The sequence below is a fragment of the Heptranchias perlo genome, chromosome 17 (assembly GCF_035084215.1).
Source record: "Heptranchias perlo isolate sHepPer1 chromosome 17, sHepPer1.hap1, whole genome shotgun sequence".
Taxonomy (NCBI): domain Eukaryota; kingdom Metazoa; phylum Chordata; class Chondrichthyes; order Hexanchiformes; family Hexanchidae; genus Heptranchias; species Heptranchias perlo.
In genome coordinates, this window is record NC_090341.1 from 10,570,002 (window position 1) to 10,597,228 (window position 27,227).

General features: G+C 42.3%; 1 protein-coding gene across 3 annotated transcripts in view; it reads right to left on the reverse strand.

Moving 5' to 3' along the window:
* Positions 1–435: 435 nt before the first annotated feature.
* The window catches only part of traip (TRAF-interacting protein), a 42,249-nt gene continuing 15,457 nt past the window's right edge, over positions 436–27,227 (reverse strand). For 2 of the 3 annotated variants that reach the window (XM_067998477.1, XM_067998475.1), the window contains exons 6-16: positions 24,506–24,633; positions 24,307–24,401; positions 18,168–18,281; positions 17,347–17,434; positions 15,704–15,793; positions 12,985–13,073; positions 11,945–12,100; positions 10,851–10,896; positions 6,137–6,250; positions 5,257–5,307; positions 436–4,563 (exon numbers count right to left, since the gene is read on the reverse strand). In XM_067998477.1, the coding sequence (XP_067854578.1) occupies positions 4,447–4,563; positions 5,257–5,307; positions 6,137–6,250; positions 10,851–10,896; positions 11,945–12,100; positions 12,985–13,073; positions 15,704–15,793; positions 17,347–17,434; positions 18,168–18,281; positions 24,307–24,401; positions 24,506–24,633 (1,088 nt within the window). In that variant the 3' untranslated portion in view covers positions 436–4,446. The remainder of the gene's footprint in view (positions 4,564–5,256; positions 5,308–6,136; positions 6,251–10,850; positions 10,897–11,944; positions 12,101–12,984; positions 13,074–15,703; positions 15,794–17,346; positions 17,435–18,167; positions 18,282–24,306; positions 24,402–24,505; positions 24,634–27,227) is intronic. The other variant, XM_067998478.1, reaches the window with a different exon arrangement.

Here is a 27,227-nt window from a genome sequence, read left to right on the forward strand (position 1 = left end):
AGACTAGAGTCTGATGCAACTCCGGGTGGCCAGTTACTGAATAATATTTGCAAAGGCCTAGAAACCAGACATGTAGCCAGAGAACAGTGTGTGGAAAGGGGAGAGGTTAAAACAAAAGCCCCTTTCCAAATAAACCCTCCTAGACGGCAGGAGGTTGTATTATAAAATGGCAATATCCATTTCAGATGAGGTGCTACAATACTGTAAACACAACTGTGGTGTTCAGATGATCTTCAAACTTCACTCTCAGGGTCAGTTTAAGGGATATGATCCGAACTCCCGGATTATTGTTAAAGTTTGGCACATACTCTGGCTGAGCTATTACTAGATTTGAACTCATGATTCCTCAATGAACATCCACCCTAACAATAGTGATAGTTAGTGGTCTGGAAGCTCAAACCATTCATTTAAAAGGAAAACAAGAGAATCAAAACATTTTCATAACAAAATATTTAATGGTCTCAGGTACTTTACAACAAACATACATAACCCAATGCACCCATGTCCAAGAAAGATAAAACCTATTTCATTCAGCTTTTTAGCTAGTAATTGTACACAGACCAGATTTACCACTGGAATGAACTAAAAAAAAAGATACACAATAGTCTCTAGAAAGGGGCCACAAAACCTATGCAATTGCACTCTGGAATTGCTGGAAGTGGGTGGGGAGGGGGGGGGGGGGAAAGGAAAAGTGTGTGTCAAAAGTGAAATATATGTTGACAATGGTGGAAAGCTATTATAACTGTCACTTGAGTTTAAGTCAGTAACTGCACTGCAATACCAGAAGCTGAAGGCTGCAAGTTATTCACACATGGTCACTTCCATAAGCCACCTCATCCCAGGCAATCATTTAGTATTTATAGCCCAGAAATTGTAATCATTTTTAAACAATGAACTAAATCCAAGAAAATGTTTTCATTCGATTGAGTATTTAGCACAGGCTGTTGTGTGCACATGACCAATTTTGCCTTGGTTCTGCTTCTCAACAGATCATGGAAATTTTTTTTAAAAAAAGGTTCTTGTTTTGTTTGACCATGAATGTGCCACGCTGTGTCAACGGTCCATGTTTGTGAACATGTACCACGCCCAGGAGCCACAAGATTCCCTGGTTCAACTATTTCAGATATTAAGCAATAATCATGCATTCCGGATGAATTGGACTGAAAATGACTTCGGATAGCTGTTTCACATAAAGGGCTCGGGACAAATACCCAAAGCGATGTACTGTCACACCAGAAAATTCATCACCACATCTCGAAACAAAACACTTCACTAATAGGAGAGAAACTTAGCCTAAGCCATCAAATTCGATCTGCGATTACCGTCAACTCTAAGTCCAATAACTTCACAGAACTAAACCAAGCACAATTCTGATCCAAAATATATAATATAGAGATGTTACACTCAGCAAAATTAAAAAATCAATCCACTGCCAAGATTCACTGAGAGACAGCAGCATTAAACATTAATAATTTCTCTACAGATTGAATTACTGAAAGTAGATTTTACAAACAGCCAATTCGAAAATCTTTGTACCACAATCCATTTAATCTTTCAATCTAAAGAAATCTTGATCAAAGTCTAACCTCTCTGGCCAAAGTAGCTCTGGATTTGAGGACTAAAAATTGTTGAAATGTTGACCTGCAAAACCTTAAAAAAAAATTACCAGATGATAAGGAACTGAAAGGGCATTGCTCATTCTGATGGGTGACAGCCTACATGGTCGTTTATTTCACCAGCCAGTTAGAGGCAAACAATACAAAGTGTCACGGCAACCCTGAAGGAACAGATAGCATTCACTGCTTTTCAATGATCTATTAGGTTCCACCAAAATACTCGAAATGGTACTCCCATTACCTCAGCCACTATGGGCATTGGTGGTGCAGACTGAAGCTACATACGCCTGTTCACCTGCAGCCTGACCTATGGGGTGCATTGCTGACAGACACATTTGTCGCCCCAACCAATCTGGAACAGCTGGATAGGAGGTACATCAGAGCAATTCCATACAGAAGTAAAACTTGTTTTAAAAACTGTATCCTATGGAGAGAAGGGTACACTATAAAATCTAGCAATAATTACAGAATAAATAAAAGACAGTTTCAGACTGATTAAAAACAATTGTAAAGTTATGCTCTCATTGTTTTTCCATTGAGGGATGGACAAATGATCTTTGATTTCCGATTGCGATATTAATGGAAGATTTAGGAACCAATTGATGGTTAAAAAGCAGGCAGCATTCTTATTTTCCACCAATTAGTTTTTGAATAAGTGCTGTACATATAAGATTTTAAAAAGATTTAGATGCTATCCTAGATTTACATCAACCAGAAGGTTTCAACCTTATTGAAGGACTTAAGTTATCAGAGGCATTCTCACCATAAAGTTCCACTCTTTTGAAGAGAGAACTCACCAACGGTGGCTCTATTAAAATTAACAGTTGAGAAGAATTACAAATCAGCCTTTACATTGTTTAATAAGCACTGAGCATTCAGTAAAGTTGGCTGAAAGAATTACTGAGCCGACAGTGCAAGGGAGCTGAATTAACACACACAATTGGAGTTGCAAGACTGTTGGACCTCCCTAGGGCTAATGGCCTTCTACAACAATGTTTGCTCAGTTTCTGTGGACCATCGGATCAAAGAAAGACAGACTTCCATTTATACAGCACCTTTCACGACCTCAGGACGTCCCAAAGCGCTTCACAGCCAATGAATTACTTTTGAAGCATAGTCACTGTTGTAACGGAGGAAACGCGGCAGCCAATTTGCACAAAGCAAGGTCCCACAAACAGCAATGAGATAAATGACCAGATAATCTTAGCAACTAATCCCAGCCAGTTCCCTTGATACTATCGGCCATCATATTTAAAAGGATCTAAAAACAGAAAAAACAAGAACGGCCAAATAGGGATCGTTTGTAGATTATAAAAGAGACATCCTCTGCAAAAATCATCTGACTTTGCTATAGGACTTTTAAAAAAAAACTGTGGCAGATCAGTGTATACATTAGGCTCCTGCTATGATGCAGAGAAGTGATATTGATCAACCTACAGGAAAACAGCATCAAGACCCATAACAGGACGGGATACCGGATACCTGTGTGAATCGCAGAGCTGGGTGCTTCTGTCAACGCACTGCAGTATTAAAACATCACGCAATTCAAACTCCTGTGCGAGCAGGAAGTCCCATGGTGACTGGTGATGCGACCGTCCCTGAACTTTGTGCTGAAGTACAAAGTAAGTCAACTTCAACGCTGTGGAAATATTCCAAATATTTCTACTGTTATAAAATCCTTAATTGTGTTCAAAATTGTGCTGAAATGTATCAACTTAATATCCAGCGATAGGAATTTGAAGAGTCCAGTTTGAGAGTACCGTTCCTTGAACTTTTTCAATACAGTGCTGTACTGGCAACTGCATTGAGGAGTCACCTGTATGTAACAGTCAATCAGGCTAGTCCACTTAGTGACTCTAATAGACAGGTTAATCCAGTCCAGGGGTTCAGAGGACACCAAGCCACAAAAATAAACCTTTAGCAGTATGATCAGCAACTAAACCCTGGGACTGGATCATGAAATCCAGCCCAGACCGGTGCTAACAGCATGGGTTCTACATGAAATGAGTTGGGGCTGGGTTAGAGATATACTAAAAGCAACTTTATACTCAAAAGTGAGTTTGGACAATTCCAACATGGTTCCTAAAATTGTGCAAACTCATAAGCCCCCCACCATAAAACTGCCCCAAATTGGTACTAAAGTGGCAATCTCATTTAGAGAAGGACGCCTGGTATAGGAAATGGAAAAACGTCACAATGGTGCAGTAGGGGATGATCTTCTGGCACTAAAGCAGTTTCAACAGAGCAAAGAGATTTACTCTGCACCTAATCCATGACTTGGGGTGTTTGAGACTGATGCTGGGTGCGTGAAATGTTGTAATCCCTAGGACTTGCATCGCAGCTTGATAAGACAAAGCAAAAAAAGAGATATCTGCTGTTATTCACAGTATAAGAGTTAATATCATTCAAAGTTGTTTCATCCTTTCATTTCCCCCCCCACCCGACAGTAGTCGTTTTATTTAATGTCATGGCGCTTTGTTCTCTTTGTAAAGCCATGTGATTTAGGATTTCAAGGACGAGGATAACACCATTGGGTTAATGGCTGTTGAAACAATTAAATTGCACCAGTGATGAAGAACAAGGTTTTCTGCTCTTGGGACCGTTGACTTTGATCACTTCTCATATTGACAACCCTGTGGTATGTTTGGCTTCTGTTATGTCATATGGTGCAGGCCAGTTGCACTCTTCCTGAATGGGTTCAGTCAGTGGTATCAGCCATCAGTATTAACACACGACTGGAGACAGTACAAGATTTGTTACCTTGGCATTCAGTTCAGTTAGACCTTATCCAATTGCACTGCTTTAATGAAGTTCAGGAATCAGTTTGGATTCATTTAAGGAAATTCTCCAGTTTGGGCTGCTTGCAGATGGAAGTATTTACAGTCGTCCGTGACACTTTCTTCCTTTTTGCTTTTAATGGCAGTGGCCGGATTTCAGTCAATTTAGTCTGAAGGAAGTAATGTTAAAGGAAATCTGTTTTAAAAAATAAATCAAGGGTTTGAAGCAAAAAAAAACCAAACATTTAAAAAAAATTATTTTCCTCCTTGCATTTTTGAAATGACATGTCTGTCAACCAGCAGACTGGACTTCTCTGGGACACAAACAGCCTGAAAATGTAAACATTGATATAAATCCAAAAATATCTCGACATATCCACTCTTATTTATCCAACTGTAGCCACAGTATCTCCAGCAATGGCTTCTCTTCTCACCCCTGCCTTGTGACCTCTGACTTCGCCCAAGGATCTATCTTTGGTCTGTTCATCTTTCTCAGCTACATGCTACCCTTTGGTGACATGACCTGCAGACATAGGGTCCATCAGCTGTCTCAACCCCTCCAGTCTTGGATGAGCCACAATTTCCTCCAGTTGGGAAGATCAAAGCAACCGCCTTCAGGCTCCACCAAATACTCCGTATCCTCGCTATTGATTCTAACCCCCCTCCCCAGCCACTGTCTCTGGCTGAACAAGACTGATCGTAATCTCAAGTACCCAATTCGACTCTGAGCCGAGTTTCTGACCCCATATCCTCTCCATCACAAAGACCACACACTTCTACCTCTGCCCCACCTCAGCCCATCACTACAATTATTTTTTCATTTCACCTACAAACATAGAACTTTCAAATCCAGCAAAGGATACAGGTTCAATAAACTTGGTTCTTCCTCCCAACCCATCGAAGCCAGTCCGCACCTAAGGGGGTAAAAAAAATTAAGGGAAATTAATACGTGTCAGTGCTCCAAGTGCGCTACACCACATGGAGACAAGTCTGCATAAAGCACCTGTATTTAGGGCTGCCTCTGATCAACAATTCTGAATAAAACACAAGGCAGAATTAAGAGGCACTAATAAATGTACAATTATCTCTCTTTATAAAATCCAATTCACACAGATTTGCCTTGTTCTTTGGCGATGGTTGAGGTAACTTCTTGTGTAGAATAGGAAAAAGAAATGTGGATTCATCCTAAATTCTGGACACTCTTCAAAATCTCCAACTCAGAATTGGTGAGACCCATTCCTGCGGTGGGTCTCATCATGAGTTTAATGCAGACCCACATGGAGTTATGGTGGTTGATACTGACAGCCAGACACATCTCCCAAACCTTTGCTACCCAACAGTTGCTGCTGTCGTCCTAGATTTTCACTTTGTGCATGACTGGGAATACTTCTCCTGAATAAACATTAATACCTTTTTAAAAAATAACTCAGTATGACAATAATGTCAAGTAGTAGTTTAGTAAACAGCATAATGGTTGAACGTCTAGTTTAAATCCTCTATCCCCCGATACATAATGAATAATTAAAGGGTTTCAGGCATAAGTCTAATCTGAAATGGTTAGCTCTAACAGTAATACACCAAAACAAACCAGCTCAGTTAGACTCCTTTGTGAACTTGTGTTGCTGTGTTTCCCCATCAGGTCAGAGGGGAGCCAGGCCCAGATTGGTTCCCATAGCACCCGAGACAGGTATACTGATAGTGGTCCTTTCTGATAGGAGCAGATGCGATTCTTGTTACACTTACTGCTCCTCTGTTTCTGTGTGGATCCAAGAAACTCCCATATGGTTTCTTTTGGAATAACATGGAATTTCGGAGGAAAGCTGGGAGAATATGGTCATCCTCATCTTTGTTCATCTTCTTAAAGAAACAGAAGAGAAGTTTTGGTAAGATTACTGCAATTCAGATCTCAAATACTTGCTTGATGTGAAGTGAAACAAGGCTCCAATCCCCTACCACCATCTCATAAACCTGACAAATCCAGCCACACGTTTCCAGCACACCATCAAACCTGCCAACTGTTCAGATTTGTAAGTAAAAGCAGAGCTTACAAATCCAAACTAGATCTGCCACACTTTTATCCAGATTTTTAAGAACATGCATCAGGTTGTAATTTTATCCCATACATACATAGCATGTTGTGCAGTATAAGTTCAAAGCATGCTGCCATTTACAATAAAATACAAAACACTAGTTTTTGTAGGTTGGGAGAGGGTGACTTTGCCTTGACCCTATTCACCAGGAGAGTTGTACCTGACCCCACCAAACCTTTTGTTTAATATTCAGGTGTATGCATAGTTAAGAGCACCAGAGAGAGACAACAATTCCTCATAGTACAAATCCTAAAACATACCTGTATTTGCACGAATAAACGCACATTAAAAGATATCTTTGCAGATGTACATACATTCATGTACATGAGCCAAGAACCATGTCTCAAATGTCCTTGCCGGAGAGTACAATTTAGGCACAAAATTGCCCCACGTCACTTACACCTCTTAGCAGCTGACTCAAAAGGCAGAGGCGTGGAAAGAGGTTACCCTCGTGCCCCTTCAACAAGGCAAAAGACAAGTGGGGGAATTAAAGGGAAGAAAAATAAAGGGTTATATTTAAACCATTAAAAAACATTTTCAGAAGGCCTTTGATAAAGTCCTACATAAGAGGTTAGTGTGCATGGATTGAAAATTGGTTAACAGACAGGAAACAGAGAGTAGGAATAAGTGGGTCTTTTTCGAGGTGGCAGGTGGTGACTAGTAGGGTACCGCAGGGATCAGTGCTTGGGCCCCAGCTATTCACAATATATGTAGCAATGATTTGGATGAGGTTTCAAGACGATTTAGACAAGTTAGTGAATGGACGAATACATGGCAGATGCAGTATAACGTGGATAAATGTGAAGTTATCCACTTCGGAAGGAAAAACAGAAAGGCAGAGTATTATTTAAATGGTGATAGATTGGGAAATGTTGATGTACAAAGGGACCTGGGTGTCCTTGAACACCAGTCACTGAAAGCAAACATGCAAGCAGTTAGGAAGTCAAATGGTACGTTGGCCTTCATTGCAAGAAGATTTGAGTATAGGAGCAAGGATGTCTTACTGCAGTTATACAGGGCCTTGGTGAGACCACACCTGGAGTGTTGTGTGCAGTTTTGGTCTCCTTAAGAAAGGATATACTTGCCAGAGGGAGTGCAGCAAAGGTTCACCAGACTGATTCCTGGGATGGCAGGACTGTCGTATGAGGAGAGATTGGGTTGACTAGGCCTGTATTCACTAGAGTTTAGAAGAATGAGAGGGGATCTCATTGAAAAGTATAAAATTCTGACAGGGCTGGTCAGACTGGATGCAGGAAGGATGTTTCCCCTGGCTTTGGGGGGGGGGGGGGGGGTGGCGGTCACAGTCTCAGGATACGGGGTAGGACATTTAGGACTGAGATGAGGAGAAATTTCTTCACTCGGAGTGGTGAACCTGTGGAATTCTCTACCACATCAGGCTGTGGAGGCCAAGTCACTGAATATATTTAAGGAGATAGATAGATTTCTAGACACAGAAGGCATCTAAGGGTATGGGGAGAGAGCAGGAATATGATATTGATAGAGGATCAGCTATGATCATATTGAATGGCGGAGCAGGCTCAAAGGGCCGAATGGCCTACTCCTGCTCCTATTTTCTATGTTGAGATTATGAGAGGAGTGAGCTACACCAGTAAGGATATAGTTCATTGTATCATAGTAGGTACAGCACAGGAGGCCAGTTATCTCACTGTATAAGACGCCAAATCATATGACTCTAAGCATGAAACTAGGATACCTGAGATGTTTCTGTAACTAATATTATGTACCACTCGCATGGTCCAAGACAGAGAAATTTCACAACCATGATCACGTTAAACCAGCAAGTACTTGATGAGGGGGCAAAGATTATTGGGTTATAATGCTGCTCCATAAATCTTCATAAAAGCAGCTCAGTTAGACTCCTTTGTGAACCTGTGTTGCTGTTTTGCACCACAGACTTCACAAGCAACCATGCTCTGCTTCCAATTGGCAGTAATGCTGTCCCTGCAGTGCAGCGAGAACTGCATGTTATAAGTTTCAATTTTATTTAAAACTTTTAAAGTAAAAAATATTAGTACAGATTATTTCTTCAAATTGATTTTAATTTCTGGCCTACCACCGTCTTCTCAGGGCAACGAGAGGCAGGCCATAAACGTGACCTTGCCAGTATCACTCACGTGACCAATTAAAAACAAAATGGAAACAAAGCATATCAAAATCACATTGATGGGCTAGGTTTCAAAATTACTTGCATGGCATACTTCAGACAGTTTTTATTGCCAGATTTTTTTTGGTGTGTTTTTCAGTTTTCATTTGTAGCATTAAAAACAGGGAGGAAAACTGGGGGGGGGGGGGAAAGAGAAGTAGAGCCCAAACCTGGGCAAATTCAGAGAAAATAACTAAAAATCAGTTTTTATTTTGAACTTCACTAAAATGCAGTAAAATTGGGGTATAATTCTGCTCCAGTGTAATATGTTTCCATGATCACAAAAGTTCAGCTACTTTAGAGGTGAAATACATTTACAGTATTTGTGTGTTCTGATGAAAGGTCACTGACCTGAAATGTTAACTGTTTCTCTCTCCACAGATGCTGCCTGACCTGCTGAGTTTTCCCAGCATTTTCTGGTTTTATTACAGTATGTGAATGGACTGTGCACTGACTGTTAAAATGTATACTTAAAGTAGCACAATTTTTTTTTAAAAAGTCAGACATATGAATTTATATAGTGTGTTTAACGTAGCAAAACGTCCCTAGGCACTTGACAGCAACGTTCCCAAACAAAATTTGACACCGAGCCACATTAGGACAGGTGACCAAAAGCTTGGTCAAAGAGAAAAGGTTTTAAGGAGTGTTTTAAAAGAGAGAGAGAGAGAGAGAGAGAGAGGGGTTTAGGGAGGGAATTCTAGAGCTTAGGGCCTTGGTAGCTGAAGACACGGCTGCCAATGGTGGAGTGATAAAAATCGGGAATGCGCAAGAGGCCAGAATGTGGGGGAGCAAAGATCTGAGGGTTATCAGTCTGGAGGAGGTTACAGAGATAGGGAAGGACGAAGCTATGGAGGGATTTTAAAACAAGGATTTCATTAATACTTCATTTTGTACATTGCCCATCATCTTTTCATAATATAAAAGCTCTTAATGAACATATATCTCATTATAAATTTTCATTCCTTTCTTGTTCCATCTCAGTTATAAATCATAAATGCTCTGTTTGCTTAATTGAGTCTTTTGGGTGTTGATCAGCGGTGCACTTCAGGCTGAGGCTTAGGTGATTAGTATTCAGAATGTTGCCCATTAAGTGTGCACGCCTATTAAATTTTGTTACAATGCCTCTTTGAATACCACTTTGATGTTCCTTTTGGCACCACAGGTCAGGTGTGTAAGGCATGATGCAGCATTTAGACTCTCTCTCAAACTCTTCTAATTCTTAATAAACTTACCGTAAGTAACCCACCTTCCAGAATTTGACACAGTCAGGCCCTGAATGCATGCGCATTGCATTAGTCATATAATTGTGCACATACATCATTAAGCATTATGCATGATAACATGACTAATGGGATGCAGGCACATTTCAGAATCCACCAAGACTGAGAAGAATTGATCTTTTTCCAGGTTAAAATTGGGTAGGAATTGTTTTTCGTTTTAAACTGATCCACCAACCTGGAAAAATCTAGGAATTTATTGGTGAAACTTGTCAAAAACTGATTTGAACGATCTCTAGGTTATACTTAAGTTACAGGAAGAATATCAGTGAGTGCGCTAGTATCGGGTATATTCAACAACCCTGCATGGAGCCTCGTTAGACAGGAACACAGGTCAATGATAGGGCTACGACAATGTAGCAATGATTCCCTGATCTGTGCTCCCGTCGAGGGAGGCTGTGCTGAGGTGCAAGATGACTGAATGTTTAAAGCTTTGTGGCTCTGTTTGTATACAAATTCTCTTTCTGGCTCTTGAGCTTTGAAATGAAATTTCCCAGCTATTGCAGGTTTATTGATAAATGGGCAGTAATGGCATTGTAGTTACTAATAATCCAGTGTAATCACCAAGCATTAGCAAAATGGCACCAATAGCTGGCACTGCATTCACAGCTGACAGCAAAAAAAAAGCAAAATCTGAATAAAACATCATTTAAATTTAAAACTATGTAAGATTCCAGGAATCACAAGGGGGCAGATAGTGGTTAAAAATGCTCTAGTTTTGCTTGTGTAGTTTCTGGAGTGTTCTGAATCTCGATTAAACAGTCTTGCCATGATTCCAAGTAACCATTAGCTGCTACATAAATCTGAACCCCTGATTAGATTACATTGTAATCGCTCTACCTATTCTTCAGATAATTTAGCGAGTTCAGTCTTCAACGGCAGCATTAGAATGACTGTTTCTGTAAAAAGTATATGTAAGTGCTCACCTTTGAGTTGTGCAATGATTTAGAAGATCGATTTGGCGTGGATGACCTATGAAAGAGGGGAAAAAAAGGACAACATACAATGAATATGTGACATTAAAAAGGTTATTTTTGTCTGGCTCAACATTGGCACCTTTCAACGAAGTATATCTCAGAAAGCATGGAGATAACATGATACTCAGTTCAATGTGGAGCCTATAAAGCATTAGGGTGAAGTACAATGGTGGGTAGCAACCTATATATAGGTCTGTTTTTGTTTTCCGCACTAATATCACCACACAAAAAAAAAACTGCAATACCTCGATCACAGATTTTGAATAGTTTATTTAGTTGTGGGTGCACCATCACAAGGATTGCAAGAGTTTAAATGAAGGCCCACCACCACCCTCTCAGGGCAACTAGGGATGGGCTAGAAATCTATTTTTGTCGGTGTCACCACCTCAACCAGAGAACAAATTAAAAAAATGGAAGAGCAGAGAGTGTCTTTGTTCCTGGATAGACTGTTAATTGTATCATGTGATTTATATCAATGAATGTTAATTGTATTCAGGTAGTGGGTATCAATTGAGGACTCTGTTGTATCCTTTTTATATGAGAGCTTATCTAGGATGTGGTGTGTAAAGGGGATCTCTGTGAATAAAGGCTTGGAAACAACTGAAGACCAGGCTCTAGTATTCCATCCTTCACCACATGGCCATCCAGTTTATAACGTAGATATAGTTCACTGATCTGAGATTCTCATGGACACAGACATAAATAGTAGAAGTTTTCTGTAAATTGAAAGAGCTGATTGCTGTCCATTACAAATTTCTTGTTAGACATAGCTAATAAATCTTTTTGTCTGGAAACATGTGAATTGAGTAGACCAAAATGAATTTTGCTGATGTATATGGTGCGAATCCTGATCAGATCCAAGCTAATTAAGTGGAATTACATTACCACAAGGAATTAAAGGGTTATTGATCTGAAGTACATTCTGAAACCACCAAATGAAACTAATTGGAACCCAAGTAATACCGTAGTAATGAAAGTCAGTTTACTCCCTATAGATATTTTGACTTTGTATCATATGGCCAGTAATGAGCTCCTGCACTTACCCAGCTGTGTCCAGTTTTATCTTCTTGGACGAGGTGCTGAGAGATTTCGGAGGAATATGATCAGGGGTGTCCAAGTCGTATGTCAGACACAGATCAATATCCTCCCCAACAGCTGGCCTGTGTAGCTTTGGGTACTGTAAATCCACAGGAGCAGGGCTACAAGCATAAGAATAATTTCACTGACAAATCAAGATACAGTAATGCACCAACTCAATTTGTGAAACCAACAATAATTGAACAGTCTGTTTTCCCAATTGTAACAAAAATATTCTACACAAAGGTCACTGCATTTCAAAGTAATTCACTGTTTGAAGGGCTTTGAAACATTATAATGTGATATAGCACTAAATAAATGCAAGTATTTTCCAAATAATACAAGAGAAAGTAAACTAACAATTTTTAACAGTATGCGTTAGTGAGATAGATTTTCAATAGGCTGTGCCAGAGTGTTAAGACAGGGATATTATCTTATAGCATAGAGGGAGGCCAGTCAGCCCATCGTGTCCATGCTGGTTCTTTGAAAGAGCTATCTAGTTAGTCCCACTCCCCTGCTCTTTGCCCACAGCCCTGCAAATCTCTCCTTTTTACGTATAGATCCAATTTCCTTTTCAAAGTTATTGTTGATATATGACGACATCCCAGCGTGTTCAAACGTGCAACAAATGCACGTGTTTTGTTTACTGCCCAATGTAAGCTGCAAGTATCAGAAATAAGAGTAGAGAAGCATGGAGTTTTGGTGGATTGGAGCACACTCGGTGAGTTCCCAAAATATGCAGTGTCACCAAGGCAAATCTGAGAAGTCAAGCGCTTTCCTACAGGAATGAAGGGAGGTGGGAGAAGGGGGGAGAGGGACAAACACGGTTACTGGCATTAGGTGGGCCACATGCCAGCTCCACAGATGGCATGTGGTACAGGACAGACACAAAAGGGAATGGGGAGAAATGCATCATAAAAAATTAATTCATCAGGTTTCTAGAATATTTATAAATATATAAGCCACAAAGCAACATACTTGAACAAGGCAGAATTAGCTCCCTCACCTCTCAAAGATTAAGCGGCTGATTGCCTCGTTGGTACGATTCGGTGTACTGAGGGACTTTTGCAGGAACTCCACCTTCTTTTTTAAGTTCTGTAAAACCAATATTTAATGCATGTATCAGGGCTGAAAAGCTCAGGCTTGTGCATCTATAGGAGATGGTGGGAAAAGAAAGAATGAAAGACATCGCATTTATATAGCGCCTTTCAGGACCTCAGGATGTCCCAATGCGCTCCACAGCCAATGAAGTACTTTTGAAGTGTAGTCACTGTTGTAACGTAGGAAACGCGGCAGACAATTTTACGCACAGCAAGGACACTCAAACAGCAATGTGTTAATGACCATGAAGGATGTTGGCCAGGACACCAGGGAGAACTCCCTGCTCTTCTTCAAATAGTGCCTACGGATCTTAAGTCCACCTGAGGGGGCAGACAGGGCGTCTGTTTAACACCTCAACCCAAAGTGCAGCACTCCCTCAGTACTGCACTGGAGTGTCAGCTTGGATTATGTGCTTAAGTCTCTGGAGTGGGACTTTAACCCACGACCTTCTGAGTTGTGGAGAAGAGAGGAAGGGAGGAGGATGAATGTTAAAAGGTAGAAGGAAAGGAAAAGGATTTTAAAAAAACTATGGGGGGAGGGGTTAAGAATTCCTGGTATGCGTATTGGATGGCAGGTAAGCAAGTGCCAGGAAGTAGGCACAATTTGCACGAGATGTGCAGAGGGGACGGTGTCTGGCTTCTGCATGGGCACCATGTAGGCTTCAGCCTCTACATTTTTGACGTAAAGAAAATGTTTCCGCTTGTGGGGGGGGGGGGGGGGGGGGGAGGAGTTCAAAACTGGAGGTCATAAATATAAAATAGTCACTAATAAATCCAATAGGGAATTTAGGAGAAACTTCTTTACTCACAGAGTGGTAAGAATGTGGAACACGGTATCACAAGGAATAGTTGAGGCAAAGAGCATAGATGCATTTAAGAGGGAAGCTAGATAAGCACATGGGGAGAAAGGAATAGAAGGGTATCCTGATAGGGGTAGCTGAAGTAGGGAGGGAGGAGGCTCATGTGGAGCATAAATGCCTGCATAGACCAGTTGGGCCGAATGGCATGTTTCTGTGCTGTAGTTTCGATGTAACTCGTACAGCAGCTCAGCTACCTACTGGTGAACGAGTGGGAGCATGAGGCCATTCCCCAGCCCACAGTGTCGGGTGCTCAATCATTGCCTGTGCTGGGTGATGGTGCCTGGTGCTCTTTATGAACAGGGAGCCCAGGAGTACTGTGATAGAGCCTATATGTATCCCAAAACAATACATGCATCAGATTGACCCCTGTCCCAACCTCCCTACTGATGTCAAACAGGCGGGGGGGGGGGAGGGTAGAGGATAAATGCAAGGAGGAGGTACTTCAGCCCTGAATACCAAATCCTTTACTATGTCAGCAGGCATCACAATGGGGTGTCTCTACTTCAAACAAAAATTAGGAATATGCTATTTATTCCTCCAGACCCAGTTTTTGTCAGCCTGGAAATGATTGTTTGTGATATTAGCGCACGGATGCTTAAAGTGTGCCAATGACGGTCTTCTATTTTAACAAAGACATCAATCGGTTTATTTTAAATGGTTTAACATCTGTTAAAATAGTGAACAGAGGAATGTCATACAAATGCAGGCTAATATCCCAAACATAACTTCAAAGCAAAAGCTTGCAGTCACTCCACCAAGCGTGAAATTAAATTGCCCACTTATGATTAATGTTGTGTAACTGCAGCTGAAGAGTTACACATTTTAGCAACCATGTCTAATTTTACACATCACCGTGAAGGTACCAAACAAACCTCGTTGACTTTCTCTCATACTCAGAACTCTTCTGATTACATCTCAGTTCTATGAGTGGCAAACCTCAAAGATGCTGTTATAAATTTGGGTTTGCTGTAGATACCGTCTCAGGTTCAGAGGCATTAATCACTAATGGTCTGAACATCTTACTTTAATGGGAGTTGACTCTCAATGCCTGACATCTACTTGTGTGATAGTGTATCCTGGGGAGGAGGTGTAACAACAGATTCACTTAGTTCAGTCGGTAAAACGTACCTTCGATTAATGTTACAAAACAAGGAACACCACAGGTTTTTCTGTATCAGTGGGTCATTGTACTTGACTAATCTAGACTGCCCCTCAGAGCCTTCATTTTTAATCCTGACTCCAGTTTTAGATCTTAATCAAAACTGTTTACCACCCACCCTAGAGTGGAATCCACCAGCCTAACTTGACAACAAACCTTGCTGAGCTCAAATAACTGGGGTTCTTGTAGTGGCAAGTTGAACAATCACTAGAATGTTAAAACTATCTTTCATTGTCTCCAGCAGGCTGATTTAAACATCCCATCCAAATCCTAATTTATATCTCCCAGCCCTGCTGTCCTGTGAATTTAACCCCTTGAGAGCTAGATTTAGTTCAATATTAGCATTTTTAATATGTATTACACCAAGGTCCTCCCATGGGGGCATAGGCCAAAATCCTAAAGTGCATGGAAACACCTCCAACTGATGCCATTTTAACCAACATAGTGTTCACCCTATGGTTGTTTCAAACTAGCATTGCAGAAATACAGACTTCCCTGCCCCACAAAAAACCCGACAAAGGCACTTTAAAACAAAATATTACAAATAGAGTTCAGCAGGAGTTAGTTCCACCCCTCTGGCTCAAAACGCATTGAAGTCAAACGTACCATAATCTCTCTGTCTGCATTTTGCAGATCCTCCTGTGATGCACGTAGTTCTTCTTTTATTTTCTCCAGCTGTGACACTGTTTTTTCCAACTAAGTGAAAACAGAAAAACTGGCTTCAAATTAAAAACTGCAAAAGCTTGTATTCCACAAAAGGTAGTCACATAGGTGTGGACAGAGTAGTACAACAACAAAAGGTCAAACAGAGACATGGATAAGAAATCAAAGAACATTTTAAGCTATTAGGTCAGTGATGGTTTATAGCAACAGTGTCCAAACTCGTGTCTTCGTTGGCTACACAGGTGCTGAACAATGAAGCCTTGGCGCCTGCGTATATGGCTCAAATTCATATTCCCATTTATCTCAGTTGTTGATACTAACAGATCTTGGTGTTCCGACTTAATATTTAGGTAACAGCACTAAAAACAGTCCTTTCCAAACCACCAGGGCCAAGAAATTCCAACATGACAAAACAGCTATAGGAAATACGATCGCAAATAGGCTTCGGTTGCCTGGGCTTCAAAGGCTGGCTTGATAGGGCTTGAAGGCTACACGTGGCCCGAAGGCCCTGCTTATAGCAGCCGTTTGCTGTGTGGGAGGGTTGCACACAATATGCCATCAATCTTGTCCCAGGTGTCACAGCTTAATGCTCAGAACAGTATAAATATTGCGCTGAGAAATATAAACAGCCTAACATTCCCTGTTCCAGCAGCTTATTAGTGGGTCTTTTACACAGAACATATAGCACTAGAACAGGCCATTCAGCCCAACTGGTCCATGTCTGTTTTTAATGCTCCATACGAGCCTCCTCCCACCCCGTCTAACCCTGTCAGCATATCCTTCTAGTCTTGCGTACCACCCCACTGGATTCACCGCCTCTAACTCTGGCCAATGTACAATACCAGGTGGAAAAGTAAATAGGAGAGCGCGGTGCAGGTATGGGGCTACTCTGCTCAATCCAGGGCAGCAATCCAGTCTTTACCCAGTAAAAGAAACACTGGCATGATGTACTCCACGGGGGCATCCATTTTGAACGAGGAAGAAAGTCCTTCCCATTCTATAAAGCATAAACATTGAGGTCCCCCACTCTCCACCCCCCCGACATCCATCCCATTTCTACATTGGTGGTTTGAAAAGCAAAATGCATTACAAGTTTGGTTTCTTCACAACACAAACACATAACTCAGTTCGCTCTAAGGATTTTACCTGCAAGTTAAGATATTAGTTCATTTTTTCTATGCAGCGAGTTGTTATGATCTGGAATGCACTGCCTGAAAGGGCGGTGGAAGCAGGTTCAATAGTAATTTTCAAAAGGGAATTGGATAAATACTTGAAAAGGTCAAATTTGCAGGGCTATGGGGAAAGAGCAGGGGTGTGGGACTAATTGGATAGCTCTTTCAAAGAGCCGGCACAGGCACGGTGGGCTGAATGGCCTCCTTCTGTGCTCTAAAATTCTACAGTTGGGTTTTTGTTAAACCATTTTAATAGAACTAGACAGTTTGGAAGGTTTTAAATTATTTTCCAGCTTTTTTTAATCCATAATGAAGGTCTACACTAAACTCTTCATATTCTGAGAACCAAAAAAATCCAGGTTGTTGATAGAAAATCAGAAGTTTAATATGTTAACTTCTTAATGTAACACTAACCTTGCAGTTGGTAGTAAAATGTTCTCTCTTCAACTTCTCAGACATATCAATGGAGGATTTAAATGTCGCCTTCAGGTTTTCATATTCCCTGCAGAGGAATGAATCAGCGACAAGGTGAGGCTGTGAGGATTAACTACTTGGGCCTCAAAAGAAGCTCAGGGTTCTGCTCAATCAAGGTTTCAATTTATATATAAAAAAAGTCACAACAGAGTTCTCACCAGTCTAGTCAGATGCACTAGCAGAATGCATTCCAACACAGGTGCGTGTTCACCAGATTGCACCAACATAGGCAGATTATAAGAAGCTATATTTGTCTTCAACCAGTGGTTAAGTTAGCAAATGCAATACTCAGTATGGTACTGAGGCATACTGACCAGGTTGAAGCTATGCTGAGTTTAAAATATCAAGGCGAGGGATGCAAGTACAGAGGAATGAATTTTTCCCCCCCATTTTTTGCACCCAGTGGCAACAGTAAGTGTCCTTAGTCAGTTGTAGCAAGGGTTGGATGCATGATAAAGCTTCCGCAAATCTGCCACAACAGTCTGCCTTAACCCCAACTTCAGATGAGCACTATCCACTGAACCATGGTGACATTTCCTACAGCAACTAACCTTGTTGGCTCTGACCCAGGCTGCCATTTCAATGCTATCAATGCTGAATGAAAAGCAGTCTTGTGCTATGGATTCATCTTTGCTAGGAATTGCATTGAAATTGCTCAAACTTAGAAGCCTTTACAGCTTGCAGAGAGGAGAATTTCATCCCATTGGTCTGCTGGATTAAACTATTTGTACTATTTGAATACAAGAAACAGTCCTACTTACTTTTTTAAGGATATACAGTAAATGGACAGCTGCTCGACTGCTGATTGTCCTATTCCCATTTCCCGGATCATTTCCTCAACCTCTGGCCTCTGGCTTAGAAGCAGCACCTGAATACTGGAGACAAGAGCAAAACATTGGAAGGGTTAAGATCTCATGTTTGTACAGCAGTATCTATGGCAGGGATAGAAGTGGAGCATGTGCAGCTCCCCTGAGTTTATCATACAAGTAAGTGAACCATACAGACCAGAATGTTCCCAAGTTTGAACCCTGGTCCATGCTGAGTTAGCTGAACTCAACCATTATTGGGTGCTATAATTGCCATCAGCACACCCAGATTAGAGAGCAATATATGTATTGGGTCGAGGTACCTGTTCCTGATTGTAATCAAACAACCCCTGCTGCAAGTACACACATTCAGACACTGGGCGAGGACAGCATCAGGCCTGGCTGTGATGTAGGTAAGATGCCAGCACTCACCATCAAGGATCACACATGCAGCACTTGGTACCAGACGGTACAATGGACACTAGCAAGGAGTCAAAGCCTCAGCATAGGTGTGGAGGAGAGAAAATTGGTGAGAAACAAAAAAAAATAAATGAAGCATTTATTCTAAAGGAGAACAAGAAATATATTCATAAGTTACCTAACCAGAGAACTCCCCAGTCGACTGTGCTCAGACTCGAGAATTAAAATTACTTATTGTGCCAATCCACTGCGCACAATTATCTATTTATAACACTTCCAGGTTTCTTTGCACACAAAAGGCACTGAGTGTCACTGAGACTTTCTCCTGTGCTCTTAATTTACGAGGTTCTGGCTGATGAGTCCTTACAATGTTGGCACCTCTCTGTCCCTTGAGAATGTCGTATGAGGTGAAGAAATACTTGTGATTGGCTAAAAGCAGTGGTGTAATTTTATAATATTATTTAAAATGGTACGGTAAATTAATTCCTGTTTTGTCATGGTAATTTATTCCCCCTGGTAATTTTCGCCAGTGCTTCTCCACTTAAGTTTGGAAAATGTCAATTATTGAATGAATAAATATGAATAATAAATGCCAGCATAGACCAGTTGGGCCGAATGGCCTGTTTCAGTGCTGTAAATTTTATGTAATTCTATGACAAAAGCCCTAAAATTTACCATCATGATCCTGCTTTATAGGGTGCTACATACAACTGACCGACTGATTGTTTCAAAGTAGAAATAATGGTTCTGTATTTATTATTAGCAAACCATCTGGGCTTCAACCGCCCTGGCAGCAGGATGATCACAGAATGGCCAGCAGACATGATCGTGGACACAGACTGCACTGCACTCCAACTGGAAGGGGAGGACAGAACTAGAAGGAAAAATTCAGGCTCCAGTTTAATTTTGTTTAATCCATAGACCATTTAATTTCCATCTGCACAGTAAATACACCATTTAAGAATATTTGCATTTTCAGATAATAGTTACCATGTGCCAGGACAAGGGCAGGTGCAGTTGCTTTACAACTGCTGCCACATAGCATTAATTTTTTTTTGAATGATCAATCAGGGTACGGTAGCATAGTGGTTATGTTACTGGGCTAGTAATCCAGAGGCCTGGACTAAAATCCAGAGTCATGAGTTCAAATCCCGCCACGGCAGCTGGCGAATTTAAATTTAATTAATTAAAATTCAATTAATTAAATAAAAATCTGGAATTAAAATACTAGTATCAGTAATGATGGCCATGAAACTACCGGATTGTCGTAAAAACCCATCTGGTTCACTAATGTCCTTTAGGGAAGGAAACCTGCCGCCCTTACCCGGTCTGGCCTATATGTGACTCCAGACCCACAGCAATGTGGTTGATTCTTAATTGCCCTCTGAAATGGCCTAGCAAGCCACTCAGTTGTAAAATCTCGCTACGAAAAGTCATAATAAGAATAAAACCGGACGGACCACTAGGCACCGGACACGACAACGGCAAAACACCAAGCCCAGTCGACCCTGCAAGGTCCTCCTTACTAACATCTGGGGACTTGTGCCAAAATTACAGACTAGTCAAGCAACAGCCTGACATAGCCATACTCACAGAATCATACCTTTCAGCCAACGTCCCAGACTCTTCCATCACCATCCCTGGGTATGTCCTGTCCCACCGGCAGGACAGACCCACCAGAGGTGGCGGTACAGTGATATACAGTCAGGAGGGAGTGGCCCTGGGAGTCCTCAACATTGACTCTGGACCCCATGAAATCTCATGGCATCAGGTCAAACATAGGCAAGGAAACCTCCTGCTGATTACCACCTACCGTCCTCCCTCAGCTGATGAATCAGTCCTCCTCCATGTTGAGCACCACTTGGAGGAAGCACTGAGGGTAGCAAGGGCACAAAATGTACTCTGGGTGGGGGACTTCAATATCCATCACCAAGAGTGGCTCAGCAGCACCACTACTGACCGAGCTGGCCGAGTCCTGAAGGACATAGCTGCTCGACTGGGCCTGCGGCAGGTGGTGAGCGAACCAACACGAGGGAAAAACTTACTTGACCTCGTCCTCACCAATCTACCTGTCGCAAATGCATCTGTCCATGACAGTATTGGTAGGAGTGACCACCGCACAGTCCTCATGGAGATGAAGTCCCGTCTTCACACTGAGGACACCATCCAACGTGTTGTGTGGCACTACCACCGTGCTAAATGGGATAGATTCAGAACAGATCTAGCAGCTCAAAACTGGGCATCCATGAGGCACTGTGGGCCATCAGCAGCAGCAGAATTGTATTCCAGCAAAATCTGTAACCTCATGGCCCGGCATATTCCTCACTCTACCATTACCAACAAGCCAGGGGATCAACCCTGGTTCAATGAGGAGTGTAGAAGAGCATGCCAGGAGCAGCACCAGGCGTACCTAAAAATGAGGTGCCAACCTGGTGAAGTTACAACTCAGGACTACATGCATGCTAAACAGCGGAAGCAACATGCTATAGACAGAGCTAAGCGATTCCACAACCAACGGATCCGATCAAAGCTCTGCAGTCCTGCCACATCCAGTTGTGAATGGTGGTGGACAATTAAACAACTAATGGGAGGAGGAGGCTCTGCAAACATCCCCATCCTCAATGATGGCGAAGTCCAGCACGTGAGTGCAAAAGACAAGGCTGAAGCGTTTGCAACCATCTTCAGCCAGAAGTGCCGAGTGGATGATCCATCTCAGCCTCCTCCCGATATCCCCACCATCACGGAAGCCAGTCTTCGGCCAATTCGATTCACTCCACGTGATATCAAGAAACGGCTGAGTGCACTGGATACAGCAAAGGCTATGGGCCCCGACAACATCCCAGCTGTAGTGCTGAAGACTTGTGCTCCAGAACTAGCTGCGCCTCTAGCCAAGCTGTTCCAGTACAGCTACAACACTGGCATCTACCCGACAATGTGGAAAATTGCCCAGGTATGTCCTGTCCACAAAAAGCAGGACAAATCCAATCCGGCCAATTACCACCCCATCAGTCTACTCTCAATTATCAGCAAAGTGATGGAAGGTGTCGTCGACAGTGCTATCAAGCGGCACTTACTCACCAATAACCTGCTCACCGATGCTCAGTTTGGGTTCCGCCAGGACCACTCGGCTCCAGACCTCATTACAGCCTTGGTCCAAACATGGACAAAAGAGCTGAATTCCAGAGGTGAGGTGAGAGTGACTGCCCTTGACATCAAGGCAACATTTGACCGAGTGTGGCACCAAGGAGCCCTAGTAAAATTGAAGTCCATGGGAATCAGGGGGAAAACTCTCCAGTGGCTGGAGTCATACCGAGCACAAAGGAAGATGGTAGTGGTTGTTGGAGGCCAATCATCTCAGCCCCAGGGCATTGCTGCAGGAGTTCCTCAGGGCAGTGTCCTAGGCCCAACCATCTTCAGCTGCTTCATCAATGACCTTCCCTCCATCATAAGGTCAGAAATGGGGATATTCGCTGATGACTGCACAGTGTTCAGTTCCATTCGCAACCCCTCAGATAATGAAGCAGTCCAAGCCCGCATGCAGCAAGACCTGGACAACATCCAGGCTTGGGCTCATAAGTGGCAAGTAACATTCGCGCCAGATAAGTGCCAGGCAATGACCATCTCCAACAAGAGAGAGTCTAACCACCTCCCCTTGACATTCAACGGCATTACCATCACCGAATCCCCCACCATCAACATCCTGGGGGTCACCATTGACCAGAAACTTAACTGGACCAGCCATATAAATACTGTGGCTACGAGAGCAGGTCAGAGGCTGGGTATTCTGCGGCGACTGACTCACCTCCTGACTCCCCAAAGCCTTTCCACCATCTACAAGGCACAAGTCAGGAGTGTGATGGAATACTCTCCACTTGCCTGGATGAGTGCAGCTCCAACAACACTCAAGAAGCTCGACACCATCCAAGATAAAGCAGCCCGCTTGATTGGCACCCCATCCACCACCCTAAACATTCACTCCCTTCACCGGCGCACTGTGGCTGCAGTGTGCACCATCCACAGGATGCACTGCAGCAACTCGCCAAGGCTTCTTCGACAGCACCTCCCAAACCCGCGACCTCTACCACCTAGAAGGACAAGAGTAGCAGGCGCATGGGAACAACACCACCTGCACGTTCCCCTCCAAGTCACACACCATCCCGACTTGGAAATATATCGCCGTTCCTTCATTGTCGCTGGGTCAAAATCCTGGAACTCCCTTCCTAACAGCACTGTGGGAGAACCGTCACCACACGGACTGCAGCGGTTCAAGAAGGCGGCTCAGCACCACCTTCTCGAGGGCAATTAGGGATGGGCAATAAATGCCGGCCTTGCCAGCGACGCCCACATCCCGTGAATGAATAAAAAAAAAAATTTTTCTCTCCTTATTCTCTATCGATTCCCTCTGCAGCATCCAAAATAAGAGGGACAGCTGCTTACTCCTCGGTCTCTGCTACTGTCTTACTGGCCACAAGGCGATGTACACTAAGAGCCCAAAAGGCATTAGCTGATGGGGATGCACAACCGATTTACTCAGCACGTTCTCCTGGTGAAAATCAGGAAGTACTCGAACTATGCAGATTCACAACCACGAACCTGTGCCTGTCACCTTCTCGTATCTTCACCGTGCTGTCCTGCCCTAATATATCAGGAACAGCCCACTGTACATTAGATCAGTATCCATTTCTTTTCATTACAACCTCTGTGAAGTGCCTTGGTATGTTAAACATATTTTTTTATGTTAAAGATGAGATATGAAAGTAAACTGTTGTACAAGAGGACAATAGATGGATGTCAGTGAATTAGTGTATTATAACCCTCTGCTAGCTGTGTTTTATCCTGTATGCAGTATATAATGGTTATTTTATGTGATCACATTAGCAAAAAACTACTTATGGGGTTGAAGTGGCGGGGGGGGGGGGGGGGGAAGAATGCAGAATTGTGTAGCGTAGCAAACCACATGCTTTTACACCTGCAATTTACCACGTCGTGAGTATCCAATCTCAGCTGTGGGCTGATGGCAAGTGGACACTTGGTGATAAGATTCAGTGTGACACAGCTGCATGGATCCATGGCCAGTCGGAATGGGGTTAAGACTGTTCAAACCTTTTCACTTAGGACCTTTGTAACAGTCACAGCGAGGAGACTTTCATCCTGAACCAAGAGTGACAGAGTCTGAAGGAATTAAAACATCTTCCAGTGAGGCCTACTACACCAAAGAAATATCGAAGTTCAATTAAAGGGGAGGGTGAGCAGTGACAGCGTGAGCAGTTTAAGTTTGTTACCTGAACCGGAAGACCCAGTACAGGCACGATAGGCTGACTGGCCTATTTCTGTGCTGAGTGATTCCATGATTAAATTCATAAGGTCATTAATCAATTTATGACTTAGGGTCTCATTGAGTTGGACGTGATTTATGAGCAACCTGCAGTAATAATTTTAAAATGTTTAAATAGTGAATGAAGGGGAAGCTAAATAAACACATGAGGTAGAAAGGAATGGAAGGTAATGCTGATAAGGTTAGATGAAGAGGAGTGGGAGATGGCTCACGTGGAGCATAAACACCGGCATAGACCCGTTGGGTTGCATGGCCTATTTCTGTGCTGTACATTCTATGTAATTAACAAAGGAATTTCACAGGGCCGTTCATTATATAAAAATGCTGGTGTCACCATACTTTTCTAACGTTTTCAACTTCTGTCGGAGCCTGCGTGCCTCTTCCTTTGCTGATTTTGAGTCATCCTGCTGCTGTTCCAGATACCTCATCTGCTTCTGTGAAAATAAAACCCATGGGCGATGTAAAGGAAGAATAACATGCCGGTGAATAGATGCATGCAGGTGGGTTACAGTTGCAGACAGGTGTGTGCATGAATTACCTTGAGAGTCGAGCACAGCATTTCTGTCTCACTCAGCTCCTTCGTCAAAGACTCTACTCTTGTGTTGCGTTGGTCCAGGGTGTCCCTCAGTGTATCAATTATTGACTGGCAGTCCTTCTTCTCTTTCTCTGAAACCAAACTAACAGGTTAAGGACAGACAAATGTCCCCATCTTCCTAGTACATTCTATAGGTTCAGTCATTAACATAGCGTCAGCTTAGCTCAGTTGGTAGCACTCTGACCTCTGCGACAGGAGGTCGTGGATTCCACTCATGAGACTTGAGCGCATAATCTAGGCTGATATTTCAACGCAATATTGAGGAGGTGCTGCATTGCTGGAGATGCCACCTTTTGGATTAGGACCCATTAGTCTGTTTAGGTGGACATAAATATCCTATGGCACTATCCAAAGAGCAGAAAGTTCTCTCAGCATCCTGGCCAACATTCGCCACTCAATCAACATGACTGAAAGAACAAATTAACTGATCATTCATGTCATTTGCTGTTTGTGGGATCTTGCTGTACTCAATTTGCTGTCAGTACATTTTCAAAAGTAATTCATTGGTTGTGAGGCGCTTTGAGGCACCCTGAGGATATGTTAAGGCACAATATAAATGCAATGCTTTTTCTTTACTTTCTTTGTAACAACACACCTTTTTAAGATACCCATATTTGGGCACTGTCAACACTGCCTTCATGGGTCAAAATGATTGGAGGGATTCAAGCCCTAAAAAATAAAAGACCTAATCAAAGTTGGATGTGGGAAGAAAGAAAAATTATAGCAACTCAATTTCTTTTAAATAGGAAAAATATCTGTGATCAGGATGCCAACCACAGGTAGGGAGATTTTTTTTCTTGCCCTAAAGACCAGAACAAAGGTAGTCAGCATTGGCAGGGGGTGGGGGTATTAAATAACCAGTGTGAACAATAAGAACTCTTGGGTCAAGTGGAATAGCATGGGTGAAGTGCAGAGTAAAACCCCTTCACTACTCCGCCCCGTTAATGGAACTTAAATCTAACCTCAGAAGAGCATCACCAACCAGGGTGCTGATCTAGTGGCCTCTGAACGCTATTGTTAAGTTAATGACAATTCATTCCATGGATCTACGGCTCGGAGTAGGGTTAAGACTATTCGAATATTTCATTTTGGAGCTTTACAGCTAGCAAAGAGGGGAAACTATCACACTGATCCAAGAGTTAAAAGGACAGTAACATATCAAAGTCAGACAACTACAGACCCATTAGTCTTTCCTTCCATCCCCAAAAACTAACAAAAGACAAATGTTCTCTTTTTCTCTCTTCCCACCCCCAACTTTGATTAGTTCTTTTATTTTGGTGGAGCTTGGATCTTCCAATTCTTTAACAGTGCCCCAATCTGGAGTAAAATAATAGAATCGATCATCAGGTATAAACTTGAAAATTACCCCATATAATAGCAACTTAACTAACAGCAGTCAACACTGATTGAGAAAGGGAAGATCCTGCCTGACCTACCAACTTGATTTCAAATTGGTTGCCGCATTTCCTTGCAGTTCAACAGTGACTACACTTCAAAAGTACTATATTGGCTATGAAATGCTTTGAGATGTCCTGAGGTTAAGAAAGGCGCTATATCAATGCAAATTCTTTCTTTCTTTGGGGAAATAACATCCCAAGTGGACTGTGGTAAACCCGATAAAGTTGTGTACCTGGACTTTCTGAAGGCATTTGAAAAAGTTCCACATGAAAGGCTATTAGTTAAACTCAAAGCATTAGGGATTCGGAGTAAATCTTAGGATAGATAGAAAGTGCCTGAAGGGTAGAAGTGTTAATTCGGGAAGGAGATATAAGAGGTGTTAGAGGTGTTAATTCGGGAAGAACATATAAGTACCGAGTGGGGTGTCCCAAGAATCAGTCTCGGGAGTATTGCTGTTTCTAATTTACATCAACGGTTTCCAAATGGTACCAAACTAGGAAGGCCATTGGAATCAGAGGAAGCAGTTCAGAAATTACAGAACACACTGTACAAAATATACAAGTGGCCAGTACAATGGCAGATGAAGTTTAATATAGAACATAAAGTGCTACATGTTGGAAGGAAAAATGGACAGCAGACTTACACAGTGAATGGTGCTGAAGTAGCTAAGGGTGAAGTTGAAAAAGATGTAGGAGTGTTTTACATAGAGTCAGCGCTCAAAATGTCCAACCAAAGCAGAAACTCAATCAACAAACCCAATAAATTATTACATTATATAGCCAAAACAGTAGAATACAAGTCAGAGAAAGTCATGATTAAACTGCAGTGTTCTGGTCAGACCACTCCTTGAGGATGGTGTCCAGTTCTGGACATCGAGACACAAGGGAGACATTCAAGTTTTGGAGGCTGTGCAGAGAAGAGTCATGAGGCTGATCCCAGTTTTAGAGATTTTAGTTATGAGGAAAGACTGGAGAAACTGGGGCTCGTCGGCTTTGAAAAGAAATATCTGAGAAGTGATCTTAGAGGTATATGAGATTGTAAATGGTACGGAAAAGGAAAATCTGGAAAATTACTTCAAATTAATTGCACGAGTAGGACAAGGGGCCACAGGCTCAAACTAGTAAAAGGCAAATTTAGCACTGATATCAGGAAGATTTTCTTCAGAGGAAGAATCATCATGGAATGGACTCATTATAGTGGAGGTGAAAACCCTGGAGTCATTTAAGAACCAATTGGATGGTACAATGCAGAATTTTAGGGTGATTGT